This window comes from Fonsecaea erecta, assembly GCF_001651985.1.
Source record: "Fonsecaea erecta strain CBS 125763 chromosome Unknown Scaff10, whole genome shotgun sequence".
Lineage (NCBI taxonomy): Eukaryota > Fungi > Ascomycota > Eurotiomycetes > Chaetothyriales > Herpotrichiellaceae > Fonsecaea > Fonsecaea erecta.
In genome coordinates, this window is record NW_017387253.1 from 1,299,965 (window position 1) to 1,327,906 (window position 27,942).

General features: G+C 55.0%; 10 protein-coding genes across 10 annotated transcripts; 2 read left to right on the forward strand and 8 right to left on the reverse strand.

Moving 5' to 3' along the window:
• Positions 1-841: 841 nt before the first annotated feature.
• AYL99_10174 (hypothetical protein) lies at positions 842-1,760 on the reverse strand (the record flags this gene model as incomplete). Its single annotated transcript, XM_018841680.1, has 3 exons — positions 842-1,097; positions 1,153-1,547; positions 1,605-1,760. The coding sequence occupies 3 exons, from the start codon at positions 1,758-1,760 to the stop codon at positions 842-844; spliced, it is 807 nt and encodes a 268-aa protein (XP_018689389.1).
• A 423-nt stretch (positions 1,761-2,183) lies between these two features.
• On the reverse strand, positions 2,184-3,601 carry AYL99_10175 (hypothetical protein; the record flags this gene model as incomplete). The annotated part of the gene is made up of 2 exons (XM_018841681.1): positions 2,184-3,231; positions 3,285-3,601. 2 exons carry the CDS (start codon positions 3,599-3,601, stop codon positions 2,184-2,186), a joined length of 1,365 nt encoding a protein of 454 aa, XP_018689390.1.
• Positions 3,602-4,580: 979 nt separating this feature from the next.
• Positions 4,581-6,935, reverse strand: AYL99_10176 (hypothetical protein; the record flags this gene model as incomplete). The annotated part of the gene is made up of 5 exons (XM_018841682.1): positions 4,581-5,133; positions 5,191-5,787; positions 5,847-6,241; positions 6,290-6,489; positions 6,551-6,935. 5 exons carry the CDS (start codon positions 6,933-6,935, stop codon positions 4,581-4,583), a joined length of 2,130 nt encoding a protein of 709 aa, XP_018689391.1.
• Positions 6,936-7,229: 294 nt separating this feature from the next.
• On the reverse strand, positions 7,230-8,304 carry AYL99_10177 (2,3-dihydroxybenzoate decarboxylase; the record flags this gene model as incomplete). The annotated part of the gene is made up of 2 exons (XM_018841683.1): positions 7,230-7,944; positions 8,003-8,304. 2 exons carry the CDS (start codon positions 8,302-8,304, stop codon positions 7,230-7,232), a joined length of 1,017 nt encoding a protein of 338 aa, XP_018689392.1.
• An 805-nt stretch (positions 8,305-9,109) lies between these two features.
• Positions 9,110-10,637, forward strand: AYL99_10178 (hypothetical protein; the record flags this gene model as incomplete). The annotated part of the gene is made up of 4 exons (XM_018841684.1): positions 9,110-9,161; positions 9,224-9,477; positions 9,546-9,740; positions 9,801-10,637. The coding sequence occupies 4 exons, from the start codon at positions 9,110-9,112 to the stop codon at positions 10,635-10,637; spliced, it is 1,338 nt and encodes a 445-aa protein (XP_018689393.1).
• Positions 10,638-11,113: 476 nt separating this feature from the next.
• Positions 11,114-13,607, reverse strand: AYL99_10179 (solute symporter family transporter; the record flags this gene model as incomplete). Its single annotated transcript, XM_018841685.1, has 5 exons — positions 11,114-12,466; positions 12,528-12,893; positions 12,953-13,035; positions 13,099-13,143; positions 13,199-13,607. 5 exons carry the CDS (start codon positions 13,605-13,607, stop codon positions 11,114-11,116), a joined length of 2,256 nt encoding a protein of 751 aa, XP_018689394.1.
• A 1,035-nt stretch (positions 13,608-14,642) lies between these two features.
• Positions 14,643-16,710, forward strand: AYL99_10180 (amidase; the record flags this gene model as incomplete). Its single annotated transcript, XM_018841686.1, has 6 exons — positions 14,643-14,915; positions 14,977-15,428; positions 15,482-15,890; positions 15,964-16,252; positions 16,357-16,491; positions 16,580-16,710. The coding sequence occupies 6 exons, from the start codon at positions 14,643-14,645 to the stop codon at positions 16,708-16,710; spliced, it is 1,689 nt and encodes a 562-aa protein (XP_018689395.1).
• Positions 16,711-16,831: 121 nt separating this feature from the next.
• AYL99_10181 (hypothetical protein) lies at positions 16,832-18,841 on the reverse strand (the record flags this gene model as incomplete). The annotated part of the gene is made up of 3 exons (XM_018841687.1): positions 16,832-17,848; positions 17,911-18,736; positions 18,780-18,841. The coding sequence occupies 3 exons, from the start codon at positions 18,839-18,841 to the stop codon at positions 16,832-16,834; spliced, it is 1,905 nt and encodes a 634-aa protein (XP_018689396.1).
• Positions 18,842-22,675: 3,834 nt separating this feature from the next.
• Positions 22,676-24,682, reverse strand: AYL99_10182 (hypothetical protein; the record flags this gene model as incomplete). The annotated part of the gene is made up of 3 exons (XM_018841688.1): positions 22,676-23,709; positions 23,762-24,060; positions 24,117-24,682. The coding sequence occupies 3 exons, from the start codon at positions 24,680-24,682 to the stop codon at positions 22,676-22,678; spliced, it is 1,899 nt and encodes a 632-aa protein (XP_018689397.1).
• A 1,396-nt stretch (positions 24,683-26,078) lies between these two features.
• Positions 26,079-27,741, reverse strand: AYL99_10183 (hypothetical protein; the record flags this gene model as incomplete). Its single annotated transcript, XM_018841689.1, has 2 exons — positions 26,079-27,486; positions 27,548-27,741. 2 exons carry the CDS (start codon positions 27,739-27,741, stop codon positions 26,079-26,081), a joined length of 1,602 nt encoding a protein of 533 aa, XP_018689398.1.
• Between the last annotated feature and the right edge of the window lie 201 nt (positions 27,742-27,942).

Here is a 27,942-nt window from a genome sequence, read left to right on the forward strand (position 1 = left end):
ACATACAGTAAACACGGACTCAGCAGAGTTACAGTGAGAACGGGCCGGTCACGCGTGGACTTTTGGCCTTTTTGGTCTGGCTGACTGCCGCGGTGTTAGCCCAAGGGGGTTTTCCCCCCTTGCTCCCATACATTCTATTGATATCAGCCTCATGTTTCAATCAGATGCAGTAGTCCAACTTCCTGACATACCTCCGGAAATCCCTCTCTGGAGTGCTGCTAAGCGCTGTCCAAGAGGATCATCAAATAGCCTGATCGATACAGAGTGAGAGTGTGCACGCAGGACCAAAGTGCCTGCTTCGTGGTGGGTGTCTGCGTGATTTGGAACACTGCATCCAGGTTTCCAAATCCCGAATCTCGATGAAGGCGAGGTATATATATAGATCCGGTGGGCGTAAGGCGTCTGTTGGCAATTAGTTCCCATGCCCGAGTCGTCGCTGTTAAACCACTTCTCGTCTACCACCTGCGCCGTGAAGAACTCAAGGTGTAGTAGGTTCTTAATGAAGGACAGAAATGTATTGGTTGCATTTGACTCGAAATGCTTGGGCGCTAAAGTGATCCATCCCAGGGCTATCTGGAGCGGGCATTGGTAAATCGGTCTCGACCCTTCAGTCCGGCTTGAAACACCCATTTGTGCCCCTGCCGTGTCCACCACTCTATTGTCTGAGCGCTGAATCAAATCTTTGACCTGTAAGACCTTCTAACCCGGATTGGCCTTCCACGTAATTGCTTCCTCAACTGAAAGTGTATGATGAGAATCAAAGCCCACAAATCAAAGCACACAAAAGCTGGGTGCTGGTTAAAGGAAATGCTCGGTCTGCTTGTCAGAGGCGTGCTGCAAGTCAGACGTCAAAGAGCTGCTTGAGCTGGGCCATCGTGTCCTCTGGGCCCTTGACGGCGTGGCCAATGGTTCGAGGGTCGCTGTAGATTTCCCAGTCATTACCCCCTTTGAAGGCCTTGTCTCCGAAGAAATGGATGTTCTTGTAGTGGATACCAGACTTGCTGGGGTCGGCTTCGGCTTCGACATGCTGCAAGCAATAGGTCTTGTCCCAACCGGTGGGAAAGACATCGAAGGAGATCTGACCGCCGATCGAGTACCTACAGTCCGTGTCAGCTTCACGTCAACGAGCACGGTCTCCAGAAGCGTCCGTACGTCAGTCCCAAATCAGGGAATTCCTTCTGAATGGCTTCGATCATTTGAGGCCGGCAATTGTTCTTCTTGTCCCAAGCCTCAAACTCGTCTCGTTCGGCCTTGCTGGCATTACGACCAACGGGGCTGACATTGATCATGCCGTTGCGGAATTCGATGAAGGTACCACGCATGCGTGGAAGACCCTCAAGTTCAGAGAGATATCTCAGACAGAATTTGGCCAGCTTTTGGTATTTCTCTTCTCCGAGCCACTGGATGAAGGAGTGGGAGGCCATGGGCTGGCCCAAGCGGTAGGCTGTGAGACCATTCTCGGCGAAGCAGAAGTCAAAGAGGGTGGTGACGGGAAGAGACGGGGTGCCCAACTGCTCCTGTTGTTTGGCAAGATCTGAACCTCCGACCTAGACGAGGGTCAGTTCCATTGGCATTCCACTCCCTTTCGCCATGGGCTCACTTACGAAGCCAATTGCGCACTTGTGCCTCAGGTTGGACAAGGTCTGCAGCATCTCAGCAGAAACGGACTGTCTCGCGGGCGTGAGAGTGCCATCAACGTCGAAAAGACAGATGGTCTCCTTGATAGGACGGTCCTTGAGGTCGGGGTACAGTTCAGCCATGGTTGCGGCGGTGAAGAGTCAATGGAAAGATGAGGAGGGGCAGAGAGTAGTTGAGGTCGAGATTAGCAGGTCTTTATATGTCGTAGCAAGCAGCAACGGGAAGAGACCAAGTTGTCAAAGGGCAAGCGAAGAGGACAGCTTCACCTTTGGAGAATTAGTTAGAGGACACTTTGACCGTAACTTCCGTTCACTTTTTTTTGATTGACAGCTACTACGCCGCAACCGCGAGATGGCGCAGGGGACACGCCGCCTTTCAACGGAACGCGACTCGGGCTGCATGCCCCGCATTGGCACCGGCTGCGCCCGCAGTTGACCAGTGATAAGGACACTTGTCCCGGGTGCCCTTGTCCCTCTTCGGGCATCGAGCCGCTTAACTAACGCGGTCGATGAGTAAGTAGCGACAAGCATCATCATCATCATCTCTCATCCATCCTTCACCTCCGACACATTCTTTCCACTTGCTGCTTCTGGATCTTCCCCTGGCTCTGTGACACGCGGCTTCAGCCTCCATCCACCGCTCCAACCAATCCACCCTGTCTCATGTGGTCCTCTGAGCAGAGCAATAACATAGCTGAACCCAATGACCCCAATGCTGAGACCACCACTTGCAAGCCAACCCCCATGCTTCTCATACATGAGGTTTCCCGCCTTGGTCCCACTCAACTGGCCCAGGTAGAGGACACTCACAAACGCCGTATTGATTCTGTTTCCTCCCCTCGGTTCGCATGGGTGGATGGCCATCCTGTTTGAGATTTGCACAATCATCAGTCCTGCGTCGAGCAACAAAGCCTGGACGATCGGGCCTGCGACATGGTGTCTGCCCGCAAACGTCCCGACTACGATTCCAATCAAGCTCACACATTTTCCGACGATTACAGAAAAGAGAGGCTGTCCGAGGGGCTTGACGATGAATGTGCTGTAGAGTGGGCCCAAGATCATGGTTGCGGCGCCGACCAAGCCAAAGAGGCCGATGATGGTGGTGCTATAGCGGTAGGGGGCTTCGCTCAATAAGAAGGTGAGAGTGGTCCAGAACGATGACACGCAGAAAAAGGTGCAGTATGAGAGGAGTGCTGCCTGTACCAGAACCGCGTGCTTCCAATACATGGCCAGGATTGTCCACAGGATTTTCGGGTAAGTTTTCAAGATTTTCTTCACAGAAGTCGGATTGATGGCAGGATAATCGGGCATGAACAGCCACAGCACGAAAAGCACGCTGGACTGCAAACCCAGGGCCAGCCAGTACACATTCCGCCAGGACGTATAGTTTGCGACGATCCCTGACAAAATACGTGCCAGCAGAATGGCAAGGGTCGGGCCAGCGGACACAATAGAGATGTTGAATGCTCTTTTCTCCGGGTGGGACAGCTCAGCCACCAGGGGGAGCATGATTTGTGTGGTACCTGTGAAGAGAGCGGAAAGATAAGTGAGTACCAGGAAGACAGTCAGATCCGTGGTCACGCAGAGACCAATCCTGCATACAAGTCAGCCACTTCTCAGAGCATGAGTGCCAACCGGCCAACCTACCAAAATGCCATCGATAAGGCCAACAAGGTAATGGTGAAGGTCCGCCGTGGGAGGAAGTCCGCCAGCGGAAGAATCAAAAGGAGGCCGGTGGCATCTCCTGCTTGTGCCAACGCAGGTATGCTCGCCACTCCCGCCTGCGACGTATTGAAGTCCTTGGCCAGAATATGTAAGATCGGATAGCTGTAATAGAGGTTGGCTGAGGTGAAGCCCGCCGCGCAGGCGTACAAAATGTTCAGTCTCATGGTCAACGCTGGCGGGTTGTCGATGTCCCAGCAACACCATGATGGAATCCAAGAGCGAGGCTTGGGGACTCCCATATTGGCGAGAGATCGCGTCTCGACAAGGTTTGGCCAACACCAGCTTGCTGCCCACCCTTGTGATCTTCTCTTTATTCAAGGACAGAGAGCTATGGTAGCTTTTGCCTCGTTCTGATTATAAGGCTCTTCAACATTGTCGAAACACCTCACCGACCGCATTTTGGCTATATAGCTAACTTTGGGTCAACGTCGGCGCCACCCAAACTCGGAGTTTGGCTTTCTCCGGCGATCATTGTATTTTCCTTGGCTGTCACGGTCCTAAGCAAATGCACAAGCTGTCAATTTGCGCTTAGATCAAAGCGTGAATGATCAATACCCGACGGGGACGACGTTCTACCATATAAACCCTGTGCCAGCGAGATGCCGGCTGGCCGGACTTTCGGGCGGACTTATTATGTCGTTACGACACGGCCTCTGATTGATCCGGGGTTTGCATGTAAGGCTGCGTCAGTCCATCACCGTCGGACTTGGATGGCGACGACAACTGAATCAAGCTCCAATTTTCCAGTGAAGGATGCTTTGATTTATGAGAGACATGTTCGACTGTCTAGCTTGTCCAGCGCGCAACACCCATCTGACCCTGGTACTTGTTCTGCTCACAGCAACCCGGCGGCTGGACAAATCAGGTACCTTCGCTGTGAGATCAGCGGGTCAGAAGCAGCCTTAAGCAGTCTTCTGATGGGCTAGCGAAGGTTTATGCTGTTCAAGCATTCAGAACCACTCCTGGCTTGTGACCATTAGCAACGTCATGCCTCCCCGCGACAGTCATGCCGAATTCTGGATGAGGGTTCGAAGAGATCACCAAAGACCGGTTGAGGGGCCCGCAAGTGTCGTTTTTCCAAGAACACAGTTCTATCTCGATTACTGCCGGACGCGCGGGACGCACCTGGAGAGGACGGCTTCCTCCTCTGAAGAGCCTCCAGGGCTGCCGCACCCGCCTCTTCGGGGGACAAAATGTCGGGTTTCCACAATAGGAGTCTCAGGTGACCCCCCAAACGGCTTCATTGTCAAAAGGAAAGTTCTCGGAAATCTGCATAGCAAAGTTGTCCCAGCCGAACATACCAAAGTCGAAGCCGCCGCCATGTTCCAGCGGCCACTGGCTGTAATCGGCCATCTGTAGCGGCCCATTCAAGTCAAATTCAGCCGCTGAAAAATTACCTCCTCCTGTTACACTCCCGTTAGGTGTGGCATGGTCTGGAGCGCCTGTGCCGCGGTCGTTGGAGAGCGGCGTTCGTGGGGATGAGTTCGACTGCGATCCGCCGGCACTCGGACTGATATCCAAAGTCAGGATCTGGTCTACATATTTGTTCTTGTGGCGGCGCTTTTCGCGCGAAAGGTGCTGGCGATGTCGCTGGATGACGTCGGCGAAGCCGGTGAGGATTTCGTAGTAGTGCTCTGCCTGGGGGCTGTGGATGGACAGATTCCCGAGGACCTCGCGGGCATTGCTGAACGCATCGTCCATGTCGAAACGTGATTCGCCCTGCACGAACATGGAAAACCCTAACACCAGGCCGGCGGCGAAGATCCAGGCCCTTGGAGGTCAGCACACATCAATCCGAGAGCGCGTTCTTGCGTTCTTGGCTCCTTACTTCATTAAACACATCTGCTTGAGCAGAATGCCAGATTGGACGGCCTCGTGGCACATATTGGCCATTAGAATCGCTGAATCAATGCAGGCCTGGGCCACATCAACCACATCCGCCTGCATTTGGGATGTTGTCGTCGCCACGGAGCCGTCACTTGCATTTCCGGTCAATTGATGCATCAGATGCGAGATTAGAAACGGCCGGGTCACGAGCATCACGGCAAAGTAATAAACACATGAGACGTGAATATTTCCAATCATATGTTCCCGCTCTGGCAGCGTCAAAGGCTGGTCGACCGGTTTCTTGAATTGTCGCATGTCATCTGGGAGGCTCAGGCTCCACTCTTGAAGCAGTTTGAGGAATGCTTCGGCGGTGCTGAGACCAATAGAACCGTCACTGTCAAGGCTTCGTGTGATATCTGCGATGATCGTACAGACCCGGAAGCTTGCGTTCAATGTGAGTTCGCGAGGACTGCTTGTGTAGATGTCTGCACTGTTCAGTGTGATGTGGTCGGTTCTGATTGCTCCAGTTGAATAAGGTCTCCCAAGGATTGAGCAGTACATCACATCGAGGACTCGAAGGCTTTTCAGCGTGCGAAGTCTGTTTGAAATTAGTAAGACGAAGGATGGACAAAAAGGCTCGGGAGGATGGTGACTTACCGCACGCTCTGGTCTGAAGCACTGAAGTGCCGATATTGTTCAGTGACATGGAGGCCAAGGGCAGAAGCAGCCTGACTGGCAATTCCCATGTACATGAACGCGGCATTTCTTCGACAGGCTCCCAGCATATAGAAGGTCATCAGCAGGAAACAGCGAACCATGTCGAGGCAGGGGTCCTCGAGTCCGCCGGCGAGAGCAGTCTTCTGTGCTCGGGAAAAGAGTCTCACGGCATATTGGCGATCGTACTGGTCTGCTGCTCGGCATTGCGCTCCAATCGCAATGATAAGGTCGAGTGCAGCGGCCATATACTCGCGCTTCTCGACGTTGGGGGCGTCTACTGTTGCCGAATATGCTTCGACTTCTCCTCGGGGAAACGGGTCCAGGATTCCGTTTGTCTATAAGTGTGAGTGTTCTCTTCAGTAGACCGTTCAGACGCAACTTACAGCAGCAAAGTAGACGTCGATCATGGCTCGTTTCTGGTCTTCGTCCTCGACAAAGTTGTTACTTGTGTCTTCGGGATCAGGGGCCTCGAGCATGACATGGCGACGGGTGTTTTCGGTGAACAGCGAAGGCCCCATTTGCTGCCTGATGGTCTGGCGAAGAAACTGCAAAAATGATAGCGAGGCGAATCCGCCAATGTAGACTGAACCACCAACGCTTCAGTGCTAGAGCTCACCCAGTGACCGAGCAAAGTGAGCCCATACCTTTCTCTCCCTTCGAATTCAGCAGCATACGGCCCCCCGTGAGCTTCCGACCAGTTGATGCCGACACGTCGTGCGGCGCTGGGTTGACGGGACCCAGGATTTGTGTTGACCCCTCTCTGTCCGCTGAATTGCCATGGTCTGTTCTTGTCGCAAACTGGTTGGACTCATCCCCGGGTGTCCTGAACACTTGTGGCCGACGATATGGAGTCTGCACTTGGTGCCTGGCATGACTCGATTCCACATAGCGACAGGACGAGGGTGTCCTTCGCCTGACACAGTTGGAGCATGGTTGCTGAGCGTCGCAGCGTTTCTTGGACGCCTTACAGGGCAAACATGCTTTGGCAGACCGCTGTCGATCCTCGGGACGGACCTTGGGGCGAGGCATTGCTCTTCATGTTGTCGCCACGGGAAGTGTGTAGGGAGTACGAGGTATGGATGTGTAAATTTGCACAAGAGTCATTATCGTGGTGGAGTAAGTAGGAGATGACTAGGCTAACGAGGCCCACCATAGACACAGGATAAGCAAGATAAGGCCTGTATGGGGGTGAGGGGCATCTATGGGGAAGCCCCCGGGCCTATTGTAGTTAAAGCCAGTTAGTGAGGCTCACGACCTACGGAGCTGCCTAGGCTGCACTCAGCGGATTCCCCAAACCCACAATACTGCACATCTCTTAGAACATCACACATCGCAGTCCTTGAACGCTGGCAACTTGAACAACTTCCTCGCATTGTCCTTGCCAATCTTCCTTCGGTCCACCTCGTTGATCTCGGCATTGTCGTACCACTCGCACGCGTCTTCAAACTTCTCGAAGGGATAGTCGATCGAGAACAGGATCCGGTCTGCTCCTACCTCAGTCAGGCAGAAGTGCAGCGTTGGCGTCGAAAAGTGCCCGCTGGTGGTGATCCAGATGTTCTGGGCGAAGTACTCGCGGATGGTCTTCTTGCACGTCTCCTTCAGGCCCAGGGGCTTCTTGACGTCCTCGAACCAGTGGTTGATGCGCCACAGGTCGAATGGGAGGTGCTCACCCAGGTGCCCAATGACCACCTGGAGCGTTGGGTGCCGGTCGAACACGCCATTCGTCACCATCCCCAGGAGATGCAGACTGACGCCCTGTGCGAAACTCAGCGGAGGCCCAACCAGCCATTTCCTCGCCGCCCAGAGCTTCTCGTACATGGTGCCCGTGGGGTTGCGAGGGTGCAGGTAGAACGGCACGTCCAGCTCGGTCACCGTCGACCAGAACACGTCCCAGTCCGCTGAGTCGTAAAAGATCATGTCATCTCCGTCGGCGCCTGTGCGCTGGGTATCGTTGACCAGTGCCCCCTTGAATCCGTACTGCGTGACACAGCGTCGAAGTTCATCCGCTGCCTGTCTCGGGTCGTGCATGGATAGCGTTCTAAGGCGATGAGTCAACCGTTTCCCTACCACACACGAATCCGAAGGAGAAGACATACGCAAACGCCCCAAACCTGTCTGGGTGAGCCTTGATCGTTGATGCGAGGTAATCATTGATTTCCGTCGCCAACGCTTCTGCCTCCTTCCTGTCAAAGACGTCCTGGACCCCAGGCGCCGAATACGACAGAATCTGGTACCCGACGCCATATTTGTCCATGTATTGGATCCGGATGTCGTTGATGTCCAACATCTCGCGAGCATGCTGGTCCGGATTCACGGCGAACATCGACGCCCACCATCGTGTTTTCTCCGCAAATCTGGGGAGAGCGAATGCTTCCTCGAGGACCACCTTACCGAGCATTGTCACTTCCAGGAGGACTTTGAAACACAATGATCTTAGACGTGAAGATGACTGAGTTCCTTCTTGTAAGGAGGATTGATCGTACCTGGACCTGCTCAACAAGAAGATGTTCCTCTTGGATTCGACCACTTTCCCGCTGCTGATGTTCGTGCAGCACGGAAAAGCTCCGGAGTCACTCCGCTCGAACAGTCAGTCGACGTAAACTCCTCAGATGGTACTCTTCTCCGCTACTCCACGCCCATAGCCGACGGTTGGGGAGGGGCCAAGTCTGACAACATAGCCATTCTCTCGCTCGTTTGCTTGTGCATTGGGATTCTGAAGCGAGGCGTCAGACTTACCCCCAACAAGCCCGACGAACAGCCGCCGCCGGTTGCGGGCAGCGCACTGGTGCATTATCCGACAATTCGACAAATAGCAACTTGGGATTCATGGTAGGACGCCCGACCAGCATCAGATACCGCACAACCTCTCACCCAAGAGGCCGCCAAGCGACGGCTTTGTTGCGATATTGAGCGGAGATGGGCAACTTCTCCTTCCGAATCGAGCACTTTTACTATGTTCATACGAGCCTGTGGAGGGGGGTTGGTGCCAATCAACGAGGCACCCCAAGAGAGAATATCGTGGATTCTTCTCCTGGCATGAGAACCTAAGAGCATCAATGACAAAACATGGAATAGTTGGAACCTGAAATACCGCACAGCGGTAGAGTGGCATAGAGGAAGATTGTACACCCGCACAACAAGCCCTCTGCATTGAAGTGGCGTGCCCGAATACAGAACACGAATACTCCTGACTACTGGAGGATATGACGGAAGGTTGGAAGCCCCTGGACGTCGCTGTCATCGGCGGCGGTATCGGTCAGTGCAACAGACGCAATAAGACACTGATATCAGTGGAAATGCAAGCTGACCTCAACCAGGCGGTCTGGCCGCAGCAACATCTCTTCGTCGAGCAGGCCACAGCGTGACGATATACGAGCAAGCCCACTATGCTGGAGAGGTCGGTGCCTCGATCAGCTGCGCCGCCAACGGCACCCGGTGGCTGGAAGAGTGGAACGTCGACATCTCCCTTGGCAAGACCGTGGTGTTGCAGAAGCTGATCCGCCACGACTGGAAGACCGGCGAGGTGCTGAGCGTCTACGACTTGTCAGACTACAAGGATCAATGGGGATGGGTAGGTCATTCTCAGAGCTAAGCTATGATTCAATAGAGAGAGCCGACGACTTACTGGATCCACCACAGGTCTACAACATGTTCCACCGCGTCAACATGCACGAGATGCTCATGGATTCAGCGACCGGTCGGGGAGAAGGTACGCCGGCAAAGCTGCGGCTGAATCACAAATGCAAGGAGATCGATCACGAACGGGGGCTGGTGACGTTCGAGAACGGGGTCGTTGCACAGCACGACATGATTGTTGGGGCTGATGGGATCGGAGTGAGTTCTCGTCCTCCATCCCAAGTCGATTACTCAGTAAATCTGACGTCCACAACATAGTCCGCCGTCCGCCGCACGTTGGGAATCATCCCGAGGCGCAAGCAATCCACCTCGACGTGCTACCATTGCGTGATCGACGCCAGCGAAGTGTCGCGGCTCAGCCTGCTCGACCTGACGGGCAACTGCGCGATCGAGTTCTGGGGTGGCGTGGGGATCGAGAAGATCGTGTACTCGCCGTGCCGGTCGGGCGAAATCAACAGCTTCTACTGCTTCTTCCCGACGGAGAAGTCGGACCACGCCTCGGAGGGATGGAACCACGAGGCCAGCGTGGCCGACCTGCTCGCGCCGTTCCCGGACCTCGACGCCCGTCTGCTCGCCCTGTTCCGCCACGCCCGAGACATCAAGCCGTGGCGCCTGTTTGTGCACGACCCGTACCCGTACTGGACGACGGGTCGCACCAGCCTCCTCGGCGACGCCGCCCACCCCATGCTGCCGGACCAGAGCCAGGGCGCGTGCCAGGCGATCGAGGACGCCGCGGCCCTGGGCCTCATCTTCGGCTCGGATTACACGTACACGTCCGACGTCGTCGCGGGGTTGGCGCTGTACGAGCGGATCCGCAAGCCCCGGGCGACGAAAGTGCAGGCCGCCAGCGCCCGCGCCCGCGAGAACATCGACGAGCGCATCGGCTTCTCCAGCCAGAAGAGTGGCTACGAGGCCGCCGTCGCCACGGGAAAACTGACCATCGACGAGATGAACCTGTACGACATGAGACGCCACGTCGCCGAGGAGGCGGCGCCGGAGTTTAGGAGCAGGAGCGACGTTGTGCCACCCCGTACGAGCGCCTTTGCTCCCGTCATGTCCGTGTCCAGGATGCCGGAGCAGTTTGCGAGGATGTGACTTGGTCACCAGTCTTCTTGATGGAGGGTCGAGAGGCGCCCAAGGGGGACCGGTGATATTCAGGAGGGGGCAGAGGTGGCACATTCTGAGTCCTCCTGTCGATCTTCGTTGAAGTAGGTGAAGTACATGCAAATAGCTCTCAAGTTTCTTTTGTTGTGTTTTGTTTTGTTTTGTTTTGTTTTGTCTGATGATCGAAGCTGCTAGCTATTCGAATCAAGAACTCCATGGAGGTCTAGATTTAATTATTTTCAGTTGCCTCGTTTCACCTCGCATGCTTCGTGTCATTCTCTCCCTCTTTTCTTCCCTTCTCTCCTCTTCTCTTTGATCACTCTGTGCCCCCTATGTATGATTTTATCTTCTCGTAGTCCAGACAGCAAGCTATCAAAGTCCCTTTTTTCTCCCCTCAATGATCCATGCCTCCCTTTATTGACCATCCATGTTGTCTCTCCGCAACGCCAACGACGCGGAGGAGATACCTAAGCCGGCGAGGTAAACGCCGTCTCCACGGGCGCCGCATGCTGCTGGCGCTCTGCCATCTCTCCGCCCCCTTCCTCCTCTTGGCCGTCTTTGTTCTTCTTGGCCCGGAACGTGTCATTCAGCAACATCTTTGTCATATCCCTGAGGGTCGGGTAACTCTCGAGCACGGGCCAGATGATGCAGGTGAGGGCGCTGAAAAACACCCACACGAAGCTGACCACCACCCAACCCGTGAAGGCGGCCTTGGTGAAGATGTAGCCCGTGCCGTAGAAGGTGAAGGGGAACAGCACGATGGCCACCACCACGAACACCCCGCACCCCCAGAACGCCAGACGCCGCGCGCGCTGGTACGCCTTGAGGTCCAGTGGCTCGATGTGGTTGGTGAGCAGGTAGTCGACCACGTCGTTGCCGGTGGCGGTACCAGGAGTAGGTTGTTGGGCGGAGGAGGTGGTGGTTCCTGTCGTGGGGACTGGGGCGAGGGCGGTGGTGGCTTGTTCAGAGGCGACTCCCACGGCAGCCTTGGTGGTCTCAACTCCTTTCTCGTCCACGACGGTGGTGGATGTCGTGTCAGGGGCCACTGACCCGGTGAGCTCCTCGCGTCCGTGGAGAACGAGGGCCACGGTACCTTGGATCTTCTGCACGCGGGCAATATGTGCGGGATCGTTCGAGGTGTATTTGTACGGGAAGACGAGGGAGAAGACGACGGCCACGACGGCGCCCGTGCCACAGGCGGTAGCACTTCCAACTAGGGCGTTGGTGAGGTCGCCGGTGGTGACGGCGTTGATGGTCCCAGAACGAATATGCGTCGTGACGAACCACGCGGTGAGCCCCAGCGGAGAGGCGATCAACGGGGCGCCAATGGCAGCAGCCGTGGACATGCGCTCGGGAAACAGCACGATCAAGCCCAGCGGGATGCCGCCACCACCCACGAGCACGCCGCCCACGGTCAGGATCCAGGTGATGTCGATGCCGCTGGCGCTCAGGGCGCAGCAGAAGGCGGAAAGGAGGAGCGCATAGGCCACGATGCCGTAATGGGCCTGCTTGACGAGCTTCGACGACGAGGCGGACGGGTTGATGTACAGCTTGTACACGTCGAACGTCCACAGCGAGGACACGGCGATGAGCTCGGCCGACGCCGCCGACGTGACCGCCATGAACAGCAGCAGCAGCATCAGGGCGGCGCCGTTCTTGCCCATCAGCGCGATGGCAGTAGCTGGAGCAGCAAATCCACCTCCCACTTGTGCGGCGTTTAGAGGATTCGGGTACGTCGGGAACGAGGGTGATCCGGTCAATGCCACGGCGCCCAGGCCCATGACGGTAGCGAATCCATATGGGATCCCATACCACGCTAGCTGTGATGAAGAATTAGCCATTTCAAATGTTACCTCTGTCAAATGGGGACGGAACACTCACCCCGCCGAGCAGATATGCCTTGACGCTGGTCTCCGGCTTCGATGCGATGGCGCGTTGCCAGTACGCCTGGTCGAGCCAGACGGTCGAGAAGCTGCCGAGGAAGATAACGATGGCGAACTTGATGCCGGTGGACGACCGGAACGTCAACCACGAGCCATCCCGGTTACCCGCCAGCGGCGTCTGCTTCCCTGCCTCGACCAGCAGATCGTATACCTTCCCCGGACTGCCCGTGTACTCGTCCGACGTGTAGAGTGTGAAGGCGAAGATGAAGATGGCCACGAACAGGATCACCGTGTGCAGGTAGTCGGCCACAAAGGTGCTTCGAAGCCCGCCTTGGATCACGTAGGCGGCCACGGCGATGGGGATCTGCTTGACGTGAGTATTTTATCATATCATACCGTATCCATTCTGGGAATGTTGCTTACAATGAAACAAGCGGCGTAGACGTTGACGCCCGAGAGGCCTGCCAGCACCTGCGACCCTCCTAGCACGAGTGTGGCGCCGACAACTGTGGTAACAAGAAGTTAGCCATGTTCAAATGTCTAAGTGCTCGTCGAAGGGAGACACTTACACATGTTCACAACCCATCCAAAGAAGGTATAGATAGCGTGAGCCACTGCACCCTTATTAGTTTATTGATTGATAGATATTCAGAGTGTCCTCCTTCCTACCTTTGCCATGACGCGAGAGCACAATCTCAGGAAACGTGTGTGCGCCGGGGACATCTCTTTTGACCCTGAGCGAAAGCAGGGCGAACAATATGACCTGCGACGAGCCCAGGGCAGCGTACCACATAGGACCCGAGATGCCAAACGAGTAGGCGAAGGTGGAACTGGTGAGCAGCGTGGCCGACCACGTCCAGGCCGACACGATGCCGGCCACGATGAGTCCCGGTTTGACGTTGCGGGACGCCGTGTTGAACTCCTCCGACTGCTTGGTCGAGAAGGCAAAGTAGCGGTTCTGGAACTTGGTCGTCAGGATCATCACCAGGCAGAAGACAGCCCCGATCCCGGCAATGATCCCATAGCCGATGCCGGGGCTGAGCACCTTCAGCTCGGGGCCCACGGAGTACGTCGACATGACGACTGACAACGGGGGATGGATATGATGGATATTCGACAGAGACGATGGTGACAGTTCAGGAGGATTGGGGGGTTCGTTGTTGTTGTCGGTGTCGAGTGAGACGACGACTGTCTCGCGAGTATGACCTCCATGTCGCCCATTTTTATACCCTTCTCTCTAAGACTTTGCATGAGGCGAAAGATAAGGGAGCCCTGCACAGAGAGAGGGTCTTGCCCTGAGAGGCCGTACCCTGCGTCCTTCTGGACTCTTGAAGATAGATAAGAGAAACAGCTGGATACTTTCTTGCATACCGGAAGAGCATGGCAATAACGGTGTGCACGGATATCTCCTCCAATGCGTGTTTGTGACAGATAGCCTGCCGTCGTCGATCACATCACAACAGGATCAATAGAGATAGTCCGATGGACAATATGGAAAGGGAGGTTGCCGCCGTTGCATTTCAACCGCGCCTACCTCTTAGTCTTTGCCGCCGTTGAGCATCTATCTCGTCGACACCTCTCTTGATTGGCTAGACCCGGACCCCAGGGCATCGTGGTCTCCGGTCTCCGTATCTGTTAGTGCTGTGGGGGCATTCCCGTATGCGTGTAGTCGAATACGAGTATTATCAAGCCGCCAGACGCCACCCAGGAGATTTCGTCCGTGAATGTGCCAAGGGCAGCCAAAGGGGTCTGTCGTGTCCGATCTAGAACATTCAGCAGAAGCAGAAAGGAGACTGTTCTATCTGGCTATGCCGAGATACCAAAAAGTGAGTGCTGTGGCTCACAGGAGGAACGGCGCTTTCCTCGATATACGGGATGCATCGTGTATCGCCTACCGCGCTCATCTCCTCATGCCAACGGCGCGGAAACTGCGACTTCTCCAAGATGTGTAAACGTGCCCTAAATCGAGTCCTTCGAACGTGATATATGTTGCTGTTGTTGTTGTTGTTGTTGTTGTTGTTGCAACACCAACGACATACAGAGACTCTATCACTGCCTCTCAACTATCCTCTCCTGCACAAGCATAGACAGACATCTTTTTGTCTTGATCACCATGACCTCAACCTGGCAAGAACGAGCCCAAAAGAAGCGGGAGTCCATCTTGGCGGCTATTCCACCGGAATGGAGACTCGCATCCCCGTTGCCCTCGCCTGCCGAACAAAAAGATGTTACCGGTCCTTATGTGCAACAGTTCCTGTCCCCTCGAGAAATCGAGATCACCGAGAGTGACGCCGTTTACATCACCGAGCAGACAACGACGGGGAAATGGACTGCCGTCGAGGTCGTGACGGCTTTCTGCCATCGAGCAGCGCTGGCACATCAACTGGTCGGTCACTCTCATTGCTACCCCAGTTGTACACATCCAGGAAGTTGTTGATCGGGAATAGACGAATTGCCTGCACGAGGTGTTCTTCGACCTCGCCATCGCACGCGCCAAAGAACTCGACGCGGTGTTTGCGGCCGGCAATGGTCCCACGGGTCCGCTGCACGGTCTCCCTGTCAGCTTCAAGGATCAGTTTCACGTCAAGGGCGTGGAGACGACCATGGGCTACGTCGGGTGGATCGACACGTTCGAGGGCGTCAAGGGCACGGGCAAAGAGCGCAACGTCGAAAGCGAACTAGTCCGCGAGGTCAAGGCTCTGGGAGCGGTGCCGTATTGCAAGACCAGTCTGCCGCACACCGTCATGAGTGGCCTCACGTGGAACAACATCGTGGGCTTCACGTTGAATCCCAACAATCGCCTCATGAGCTGCGGTGGGAGCTCCGGCGGCGAAGGTGCCCTGATCAGCATGCGAGGAAGTCCCATCGGCTTCGGCACGGATATTGGAGGGAGTATCAGGTGAGACAACCCTTCTGGCTACACCGTGATTATAGATCTCATCTCGTTTGCAGGATCCCCTCTGCTTTCAACGGCCTGTACGGCATCAGGCCTTCCTTTGGTCGCCTGCCGTACGCGGGCGCCGCCAACAGCATGCCCGGCCAAAACACCATCCCGTCCGTATGCGGGCCGCTGGCACCAACGTCTGGGGCACTGAAGCTGATGCTCCGGTCGATACTGAGCCAGCAGCCATGGCTCCACGATCCAGCCGTGGTGGAGATGCCCTGGAGGGACGAGCTGTGCTCGCCACTGCCCGCAGACGGCAGCAAGCTCACCTTTGGGCTGCTGCCGACCGACGGCATTGTGAATCCCCAGCCCGCCGTCCGCCGAGCCTTCGAGACCGTCAAGGAGCTGATTCTCGAAATGGGCCATCATGTCGTAGAGTGGAAGCCGCCGTCGCACACGAGGGCCATCGAACTTGCCGTAAGTACTCAAATGTTTTTGGGACCAATGTGATATAATATCCAGCCCAGCTCTGACGCTGCGTAAAAAACAGTTCGAAGCCTTCACCGCCGACTCCGGTCTCGACATCTGGCACCACATCGGCCTCTCGGGCGAGACTCTCCAGGACCGGGTCCAGGAAATATACGGCAAACAGCCCGGGACGCCCAAGACGATCGACCAGGTCTGGGACCTCAACCTCAAGCTCCGCCAGTATCAGCAGGAGTACATGGACTACTGGAACAGCACGGCCGAATTGACCGGGACGGGGAGACCGGTGGACGCGGTCCTAACCCCCGTCGCGCCTTTTGCGGCGCTGCAGTTTGAGAAGGCGATGCATGTGGGTATGTGATTGATTGACTCCTTGTCTCATTTCCTTCTGTCTCTATTTGTTTTCTGTCATGGCACTCGTGGTTCTGCGCTGGAATTGACTCGCCCTCCACACCAGGCTATACCCCCTGGGTCAACACCCTCGACTATACGTCCGTGGTCTTCCCTGTCACCAAGGTCGACAAGACGATCGACACCTTCGACAAGGACTACCAGCCGATGAATGACCTAGACAAGAAGATCTGGCAAGAATGTAAGTAGGACCCCGGGCAGGAGCTTGATGTGGTGCAGTGCGATGAAAACTAGGCTAACAATCAACCCCCCTCTTTTTTATTTTGCAGACGACCCTGATGTCCAACAAGGCACGCCGGTGGGTCTACAACTGGTCGGACGCAGACTGCAAGAAGAGAAGATCCTGGGGATCGTCGAGCTGCTGTCCACAGCCCTCGCCGTGAAGCAGAAGAGCTCATGAGCATTTATTTAATTATTGACCGGCTAGCCAGACCTAGACAGAACCCTTCCTTTTCTTTCCCTTTCTTTCCTGGAATAGGAGTGGAGGGAATGAATCATCTATCTTTATATTTATGTCTGGTTTATAGAAGTAGCAGCCGCGTGCCCAGATGATTCATCGCCGTGACCCAACTACACGATTCTTCCCCGCGCTGCTGCTCCTCGGGTTGCTGCGCCGCGCGGAGGCGGGTCTCCCAACACTCCTCGATGATCTCCAGCGTCCACTTGGACAGCACGAGGGGGTGCTTGCCCTTCTCGAACGGCGGCACCAGCGCCCGGAACCGGGGCCACTCGGGCTCCAGCGCCAGACAGCCCGCGACGCAGTACGGCCACGACGGGAAGTTGTGCACCGAGTGCTCGCGCATGTACTCGAGCGCGTGCAGCGTGCGCACCACGCCCTGCCGGATCTCCGGGATGTTGGGGTGGAAGCCCGACACGACGACGTGCAGAAACACCAGCGCCCCGTGGATGTAGGTGCTCGTGACCATGCGTTTTTCCTCGTCCATGGTCGTGGTGGCGGAGGTAACAGCAGGAGGTTTCGACGACGGCGACGACGACGATGACGACGACGACGGAAGCCAGGGATCGGTGAACTTGGCTGCGCCCTCATACAGCCGGCGCTCGATCATCTCGGCGCGGCGGTTCAGCTCGCGCACGCTCAGCGTCCCCGCCCGGGACTTCTTCTGCTTCCAGTCCCGCAGGATGGCGATGTCGAGCAGCGTGAGCATCACCCAGTCCTCGCACCCGCGGCGGTCCCACAGCCGGGCCGGGTTCTGATGGCACAGGGCGCGGACCCTGCGGATGGACTGTGCCGACTGGGGCGTGAGGCCCAGGCTCGCAGTCGCGTTGATGAAGCAGTAGATGTAGACGTCGAGGAAGAATTCAAAGGCCAGCTTTTCTCCTTCGGACAGCAGCTCGGTGGGGATGTGGCATCGGACCTCCTCGTATTCGTACGCGTGGGAGATTTCCACGCCGGCGTCGGAGTCGGGCGATTCTTCAGACATCAGCAGCGGCGACGCGTCGAGCGACGACAGCAGAGCGCTGGCGGCGTCCAGGTGCATGACCCAGTCGTTCATGAGGCCTTTTCGTGGGATCCACAACTGAACAATTGTCCATTAGAACACGAAGGGGGTAGGAGAGATCGGGGGTAGACAATACGAACCTCGAAAAAAATCAAATGTATGATACAGGCCAGGGCTTCCACGCCGGCCGCCATCTGGCTGGCGCCCGTCTTTTTGGACAACTGATCGAGGTGGTCGCGCAGATCCGCCACGCTCCGCAAATGCTGCAGTTCCAGCTCATGGTACGGCTGCGGAATGTCGCTCAGCGGGCCCAACACGAATTGTGCCTTGTCGCAGGCACTGAGGCAGACGGCGGCGTTGCAGAGCGGTTTGGTCCGCAGAAACAAATTCAGCAGCCAGCCACGGCCGGTGTCGCCGGCCGAGTACTTGAAGTACGGGTCGAGCCGGGGGAATATGTGGTCCAGGTAGTACATGACCAGATTGAGCTCTTCTTCGTCAAAGGGGATGCGGGTGTTCAGATCCCGGCTCGGCGAGGCAGAGACGGAGGTAGAGGCAGAATAGGTGCGGTCCGACAACGGGTCGTAGGTGTTGCCATTGGGACTTTGGGTTCCAGTCCGTGAGATGCGAGTGACGAGGTATGTGTCGAACCGGTCCTGGCCTGCCCAATCTGTGGCCTGAGGATGTTGAGAGGGGCGAGTGCTGTTGTCCGACGGGGTCGGCTTGTCCTGAGGCCACACCGACGACGGCGACGAAGCTGAAGTTCCTAGCGGGAGTGGGGGCGACAATGGGGTGACTGTGCCTGGATCGACTTCACACCTGCTGAGGCGAGGCGTAGCACCAGAGCCTTTCGAGCGCCGACGTCGGTAGCTCTCTTTGACCTGACGCTTGAGGGTTTCGAGGACGGTCTTTTCGGCCTCGCCGCCGTCCATCCAGTCAGGCTTCTCGTCGTAGCCATAGCAGGTGATGCTACGCAGGGTACACGAAGAGCAGCAGGGACGGCCGTCGTCACACCGTTTCTTGCGCGCTCGGCACGTCCAACAGCCTGTAGTCTTCCTGGGCATGTTCTGGCATGATGGGACGGAAGAAAGTCTGTCACCTTTCTGTAGACCACCAGTTATTGGTGGAGAATCAACCAGCAGTCAGTATCGCTCATAGGCCAGTCTGGCAAGAGTTGGAAAGGTGCTGACCACAGCAATGGGCCAGGTGCAACGGCCGCAAGCAAAGTGATTAGATTTAAGATGGTGTTGTTGTTATCAGTGAATTCGCTGGTATAGAAGTTAGCGTCTTGTGTCGATGCATTTGATTGGTCGTGACAGGCGGAGAAACCACGGATCTCGCATGGGCTCTGATTGGTTAGAGCAGTAGAGGGGAGGGAAGGCTGTATCCCTCATTGCCGTACATAGATGGAGTTTTGTGTGAGGTATCTGCTGGGGGTCAAAGGCCGTGTCTTTGTAGTGTGTATACGAGGGAAATATAGGGGACAAAAGATGTCACCATTGAAGAGGTTGGGGAGAACTTTGCAGACCGTTCTACCCGTTGGCCTCGATCTCCTCCCGCTGGTATGCTTCTGTTTTCCACGCAGAGACACCGGACATTTCTTTCGACGTCAAGGAGATTCTTCTGGCCTATATGTAGAGATCTCTCTCTTTTTGATATTCGTGGTGTTTGCTCACGGATCCTCGATATTGGCACCAGCCAGGCACTGCGGGTCTGCTGGGCACACATACTTCATCAGAGACGACGGTTTACTCCCGAACCTACTGTACGTCGATCTGGAGAAGTCTTGTCTTGTCCACACATTTTCCACTCAAGGTCTGCAGTGTGAGAGGACGCTTATCTGTGTGGGAGGATTGAGGGTATTTGTGTCTCACGTCCGAAACGCCTGCCTCCTCACTTATTATCCGTAAGGCCCAATCCCCCTACATCATCCTATACACATGTAAGATCCATCTTCAGATGACGAAACAAGGAAAAGGGGAAAGGAACAAGAATATCATCATGTCACTGGGCCCCCATCGCCGGCTGCCACGGATTCGCAATACCGAGTATGTACTACTTACTGCACGCTCTGATTTCGCGTTGTTTCTGTCGCCGACACTCCGAAATTTGATCGTTCTCGGCAAAGCTCTGGGCAGCGGGCAGATGATCCCAACTCGTGAAGGCGCGACGAATCGTCAGAAATGACTAGATCCGGCTCACGGAAAGCCGCAAGATCCGGGGCTTTTAGTGCGTGCATTTGGTTAATAATGATGCTTGTGTCACTGTCCTGTACTTTGTATTGCCCAACCAGACCGCGCACATGTGCTCTTCTGGCTTTCTCTTTTGTAAGTGTTTTCTTTGCTCTTTCTTTTACCTAAGCTGTTCACCCCTAATTACGAGCATGATCACGATGATGACGCGGATGACGAGGGCCATCAGTATTTACGAAGTACTAGGTTCGTGGCCAGTCGTCTGTCGACGTTGTGAGTGGTGGTGAGTGGTGCCAGCTCCTCCTCATCCGACCTGCCTGGCTGGCCTCGTTGGTTTCGTCGTCTGACAACGATGTGGGAGCCTGAACGTTCGAACGAAGCCTTGCCGCGCTTCCCGATGTGTTCCAGCTCCAGTTCCAGCTCCACAACCGCCACGATCGAGCTTCCCTAGCACGCTACTACAACCACTACTGGTGGACAGCAACTATCCTGTTCATCTTCCCATCATCACGTTTCGATCTTCTAACTCCTTTCCTCCGTCCGAAGTCTCCTTCCCCTCCTCAATTTCCCGCTTAGCAATGTCAATGGGCAACCTTTCTCGCTGGAGAAAGCCCCCCAAACGACGGGCACCGTACGTCGTCCCATCTGGGAGGCCGAGGCCGACCTCCACCACAACCTCCACCCGCCCGCGCTCCATATTATTACACACTCGGGAACTGGAGTGGTTTGTGCGACGATGTGCTGGACGAGTAATGCACGCACGCGCCCTCATAAATTGTGGATAAGGTAAGCAAGCCAAAAAAATAAAAATGCAATGCGAGACCTGAAAAAGGGGGAATGGGTCCAAGCGGGAGCACCACCCACCAGGCACTGATAATCTCAACGTCGCCATTGCCAATCAATATAAGGCCCTCTGTTCTCTTCCTCTCACCCTTCTCCCTCTTCAGAGGCGCTTCCTACATTCTATATCACAATATCTTCTCCTCTCTCGAGATACTGTATCGGGTACCTCTTCAGATTTTTTTCTGAGCAGATTTTCTGAGCTACGAGCTATTCAGCCCGGCACGGATCAAACCCAACACCGCCGTTCACTCATTCATTGGACTTCTTCTTTCCATTCCTTCATTGATTTTGATTTGATTTGATTGAGTGGTTCATTGCCCTTGCTTGCTACTCAACACCTCACCACCCGTGTCTGTCTGTCCGTCTATCCGTCTCACGTCGGCCCAATCATTCGACCTGCGGATCAGCCAGTCAATTTCGAAGTCAAAAGGCCTCGAGAGCGAGAACGAGAACGAAGAGAGAAAAAAAGGGGAAAATGTTCATCTGCATCTCCATCTGGTACTCGGGCCTCGAGGCCGTCTTCCTGGGCATCTACGGGATATACCTCCGCCACGTGTACGTGCCGGGTCTGCAGAAGAAATCCGCATGAAAACACGCACGCGCGCACGCACGCACCACTGCCCAAAGTTGATGTCGTTTGTCCATGTCATTGTCGACCATGCCGAGCAGCAAGGTCCCCCGTACCGCTCCTACGACTACTGACCCTCAAAGTAAACGATATCAAATAAGGGGAAATGCGCCCAGCACAACCCATCCATCCAAACAGGATGATCACATCTGGACACTCGATCGTCAAACCTTTGAGATGGCGCCAGGAAAAGTGGACCGAGCGAGCATCGTCGACACAGCTGCCTAATCTCGTCCGAGTCCAATACGCAGCGGAACCGCTACATACACAACTGGTGCACGACATAAAGTACCGGACAGGGCGTATTCAGAGAAGATAGAGAGGGACATTCCATCCGGGCTTGGTCGGGCATGGGGATACAGGGGGAAAAAAAGGAAGGATTCTCAAACTATACGGGGTTTCGCGGTTCCATGGGGCTTGTGTGGATTAGGAGAGGGAGCTCGATGGCACGGCGGCGGTGGATTGGCGTCGAAAACATCAAGATTTTGACCATGGTCATCGGTCATAGGTCGTCTCAGTCAGGACGAGGTTCGGAATTGGGGCCGAGGTCACGGTTAACGGCCCACCCCATGGTTCAGGCCGCAAGATGATGCAGAGCCGGTCTCTGGCACGGGAGTTGGGTGAGAGTCAGAACACCAAGAAGACGAAGGAGGCCCTCGGGAAGGTGGGAAGGCGTGGATGAGTCAACGAGAGACATGCGTGCAATGCACATCGTGTGAAAAGGAACGGACGGGATGGGATCTATCGATCTATCGATTTATCTATCTTCCTCCGCCGGAAGAAGAGGAGAGGAGATCTTGATTATTCAGTTGGTTGGTGGCATCCCTCTGGCTACTCGACTGAAAGACCGCTGGATAACAAACAGAACGAGAATGGGATAGAATTTCTTCTGGCAGCAATATTACATTCAAGGTTGAATGCAGAACTCTCTGATCCTGACAGATCCTGTACATCTTTCTTCTAGTCTATCCAGTCGTGAAGCAGGAGTAGTGGGGATTCATGATACGCGATATGACAAGCCCAGCACCAACGGAAGGGGGGCCCGTATCCCAAACATCAAACAGGTCGGTCGGTCGGCCGACGATTTTTCCCCCAACCTATCCTTCCAAATCTATGGGTGGGTAGTGGATGCATGCACAATTCAGGCGCAAGATACCCAACACAATATCGCCACCAACACCCAGCCAGGCAAAAATGCATAATAATCAGTGAATAGTTGACCGTGGTCTCGTCAGTCCGTGCCCACTAGGCAGCTATGCCTCCAGGCTTCATGCCCTTCACGCTCTTCCACTCGACAAACACGGCCCCGATGAGCTGCAGACAGGTCATTGCCACGGCGATATACCACGTCTGCGTCAGTGAGGTGTTGTACGCCGTCTGCACACCATGCAGCGCCGATGCCGGCACCTGGTCTTTGAGACTCGTGGCCCCGACGTGCAATATAATGGCGGGATTGATGTGTGGTGCCTGTTTGGGGATTTCCGACATGAGACGGTTGTTGAAGATGTTCTGGGCGACCGAGACAAATAGCGCGCCGCCAAATGTTTGCATGAACATAACCAACGCAGTCCCCGTGGGCACGTCCTTCAACGGGAGAACGGCTTGGACGGTGATGAGAGCTTGTTGCATACCTAGACCAACCCCGAAGCCGTAGATGATCTGGTACCCGATCCACTTCTCGTGGCCGGTGGATGTTTCGAAGGTTGTCAATAGACCCGCGCCGATGGCAGAGAGCACCACACACCCAAAGTAGAACGGAGCGTAATAGCCAATCGCGGTCGTGCCCACACCAGTGAGGATATTCGCTATGACCAGTGCCAGGACCATGGGCAAGCACATGATTCCAGACTTGAATGCTGATGCATTTTTGATAGCTTGGAACCAGATGGGCACCCAATAGATCAAGACGAAGAAGGCTCCGCCAAGAGCGAATGCGAACCAGCAAGCCGACGCCACGCTCCGTTGTGAGATGATGTTGAAAGGGATGGTGCCGAATTCCTTCATGAAGTACTGGTGGATGACGAAGACGATGGTAAGAACACCAAATAGCGTCAGACACAGGATGATCCGCCAGTTAGACCAAGCGTACTTGGAGCCACCCCATTGTAGAGCCAGCAGGCAGAGCACAATGTCGATAATGAAGAGAGCAGTGCCAACCAGGTCGAGTTGGTGTGCGCGTTCTCGAAGTGGGACTTTCTGCTCGGCCTTGCGGACCGGGGAGTGGAAGAAAAAGAAGATGACGACCAGGGTGACACCACCAAGAGGGAGGTTGATATAAACTGCATCTTCGTCAGTCACATTAGAGGAGATACCTGGTTAAGTTGCACTTACAGCACCACCGCCAGCCTGGCCCGTCAGTAAAGGCACCGCCCAGCAACGGACCAGCAATCGAAGCAATTCCATACATAGCTCCAATAAGACCGGTGTAAATTGGTCTTTTCACCAGCGGTACCGTGTATGCGATGATGACCAACGCACCGCTGAAAATGCCTGCGGATCCAACACCGGCGATCGCACGACCAACGATGAGCGCATCAGAAGTTGGGGCACCACCACAAACGGCCGATCCAACCTCAAAGATGACGATGGAGACTAGATATACGGCTTTGATCGAGTAGAAGGTGTACAGCCTGGGGTGAAATTTAGTAACTTGCATCCAATGTCTTATCTGCTGGGGTTTACTGACTTTCCAAAGAACAACTGGAGGGCGCAAGTGGTGAGTAGATAACTCGACCCGTACCACCCGACATCGCCCAGGGAATTAAAGTGATCGGTAATTTTAGGGATTGCAGTCGCGATAATGGTGTTGTCGAGGGCGACCAAGAACACCGACAGGCACAGGGCCAGAGTGATCAGGGCCAGTTTCAGCCCTCCGGGATAGACCAGTTCATCTTCGTCTCCCGGCCCTGCTGGAGCAACGACACTCCCCGAAGTTGTGCTCTTTGCGTCACTGTGAACCTGCACCTCCTGTTCTCCCTTTTCGCCGGTCTGGGATGGTTGGTACGGCGTGCCATCAGACGGAACGGCCGTGTTGTTTGTCCCTATGGTCGCATCGTCCACCCTCTCGTCGGCCTCGGGACACTTTTCATCCACGACCGTGGTCTCTACATCTCTACTCTTCCCCAATGACTCCGTATCCGACACATTCTGGCTGGGTACTGCCGTGGTGTCTTCCGATTTGGCATTGTTTGGGTTGACCGACTCGAGGGTAGTGGAGGCCGGGTTTGCTGTCTTCTTGGTAAACAACCCCATTGGAAGGACAGGTTCACCACGACGAGGCGCGGTGCGACTTCCGAGTATTCTCTGAGGCTTGGGGTGGGGCCGTCAAGGCTGGGGAGGGTGTACCCTTCGGGAGGGATTCGATGTTTTGCAGCGTAAAGTGCTTACTCCCTGAATTAGATCCGGCTTGGACGGGCCCGAACGGTTCGGCAACAGTTGGAAGAATGGCTGGTGGACGAGAGTCTGGCAGGTGTCCGTTGTGTATGAATAGCTCGTACTAGGAGAGCTGAGGAATGCAGGGGGTGGTGCTGCGCGGGAAACGGGTAAAATGTCAAAATGAAACGATGAGGCAAACGGATTAAACAAGGAGTCTAGTAACACTCAAAGCAGGAACAAGGCCCGCGAAAGAAGAACGAAATGGCCCTGAACCAACAAAGGGCAGGGAGAAACTCTACGGAGAAAGACATTCTTGCGGACTTAAAAGAAGATATAAAATAATAATAATAACAACAAGGGCTCATGAGATCGGGTACGGGGTTGTGGTCGTTAGTGGGTGGATAGGAGGACAAATTTGCCCCAAGGGTTTTTGGGTGGTTGATGGTGAACAGAAAAACGCCCGACACAACAACCCACCTAGAGCGAGATCTGGCGTATCCAGTGGACTGGGCTTCGCTAAAGGAGGCCCCTCCCATCGCCCAAAACCGTCTAACTGGACGACGCTGGCCACCCATTGGCTGGGCACGCCAACGGGGCCCTTCCAGGCTCGCCTCCTGCCAATGGGGGTGCTGGCCAGGAGCTGTCGCGATGGGACGGGCATTCGGAGGCCTCCAATTCCACTATCCGAGCAGCCAATGACGGGCTATCGAAATACGATTTCCTGTTCGATGGGCATCGTCCATATCTCATTTTTGCCCGCCCATCGAACGCTACGACGAAGTTGACATCGTTCATGAATCATGGCGCGACGATTCATTATCGTATTCGCATATGGCAATCTTGTCCTTCCTAAACAAGCATTCTTCTTCCCATGGTCGTGTTTTTCCAGGCTTTGCAGATACGATTCTTCGGGGAAATTATTCAACCGTCGTGGAGGTTCTAATCTCCGTCCTTTCTCGGTTCCGGCTCATTTTCATGCCGACTGGAAAATCCTCTCGATCACGTGGCTGGCCGGGCACCCCCAGGCTTCAGACAACCAACATGGCAGCATTCAGGCAATATAGGTATATAATTAGATCTCCAAGATCCTACGCGTCCAACGAGGCCTTCGATATCGGTTGACCTCTATCCATGGGTCAGGCTATGCTCAGCGCCTTATTACCCGGTTTTCTATGGTACCCCCGACCTGAACCTGCCTATTCTAAGGGACTCTTTGCTGTCCGAGCAGTTATTTGTATGTACAGTTCCTCTTCGTTGATAATATCACTGACTTTCAAACCTTCTCTCTCTTCTCAAATTCTACCACGGCCGGCGCCATTGGCCTCGAAAACAAACTCGAGTAATCCGTGGGCACCAACTGCTTCCCCTCAATCTGGCGGAATTTCACCAGTCTCACCATCGTCGCGAGCACCGCTCCCAGCTGTACATAGGCAAATTGCTCGCCAATACACCTGTGTCGTCCCGCGCCGAACGGAAGATATGGTGAAGAAGCTCCCTTGCTGATCATGCCGTAGCCGTAATCTTCAAATTCTTCATTGTCCATGCCCATTCGTGTGTATGCAAGGGGATGTCCTTCGTCCCAGCGATGGGGTTCCCATTTCATTGGTTCCGGGAAGAACTCGGACTCTCGGGAGGTGACGCCCGGCGCTGAAAGGAGAGTGTGGGTGGTCGGTATCTGATACGTCTTCGTCGAGGTCGGAGTGTCTGCCACGATCGTCATCGGTGACTTGACCTTGCGAAGGATGCTGTGGATTGGAGCATGTAATCTCAACGTCTCTTTGACGACCTTGGCATTCAGGCTGAGTTTCTGGAGGTTTTCGTAAGTCAAGGGCGGGAGATCCTCCCCTAGCACGCGTTTCTGCTCCTCCAGCAATTCCTCTTGAATATCTGGCCTCGTGGCCAATCTCAATAGAATCCAACTCGAGGTCGAGGAAGACGAGTGCTGGCCCGCCATCAAGAGTGCGATCATCATGTGCGCCACTTCTCTATCTGGCACAGGTGTGCCGTCCTTGTAGACGCAGCCCATTAAATTCCAAATCATGTCTTGATCTCCTTTTTCCCGTTTGCCGCCGTCAGCGCGTCGTTGCTTGATAATTTCCATGTACGTGTCCGCCATCTTCTTCTGTGCAATATCTCGCTTGCGGTTATGCGGGAGAGGCGCCCACGAGAGCATAAAGTTGATGGGCGAGAACCCCATGTCCAAGTCATGGTACAAGTCGGCGAAGGTCGAGTCGAATTTGGCGCGCACCTCAGGGCCCTGGAGCGACCGCGATGCCGTGTAGATGGTCAATTCGGCCATGGCGGGAGCAATGTCAATTTTCCCTGAATGCGACTGAAAGGGCTTGCCCTTCTCCACGAATGACTTGGTTTCGCTCGAGATCAAGTCGACGTAGGATTGAAATGCCTCCAGGGTGAGGCCAAATTTCACAAATTTCTTCTGTTCCATCAGTTTCGAGTTTGGGCAGTCGTACACCACGCCTTCCCCGAACACCGGCGTCGTCAGGCCGGTGTATATCTCCTCAGCATTCACATCCTTCAGTTTGCCATTCAAAATGAACTCGTTGCCTTTGGTTCCCAAACAAACGGTGACTCGTCGCCCGAGCAGGATGAAAGTGAAGACGTCGCCGTATTTCGCTTTACACGTGAAGAAGAAGTCGAAAGGATCCATGCCGTACCATATCCTATGAAGTCAAGCCTAGCGTCAGTCTTTCAGCGTCATCCCTCTTCTGGAGTTGAACGTACGTATTGCCCAGCACGGGGAACCAACTCCACACCTCCGGAGGGGCGTTCTTATCTTTGAAGATGATCTGTCTCAGAGCATTCCACACCACAGAGAGCGCGATCAAGGCGGTAAAACCGAGGAGGACGATCTGCCAGGTAGGTAGAGATCCAAGGAGGCGCTCTGCCGATTGGGAGAGAGCCGCGAGCAGGCCCATGGTTTATTCGCGGTTGCGAGAAGGCGCAGGGCTTTTAGGACAAATGCTTAGGGTAGTACAGAATCCCGGGGACAGAAGCGGCACGACAGACAGAAAAATGAACGTGGTCGTCGTGACTTGACAAGGAGGGTGTTGAGATGGTTTGGCAGCGCAGTCCAGCATTTAGCCAGCGGCCACCAGAAAATTAATTTAGACAATTGA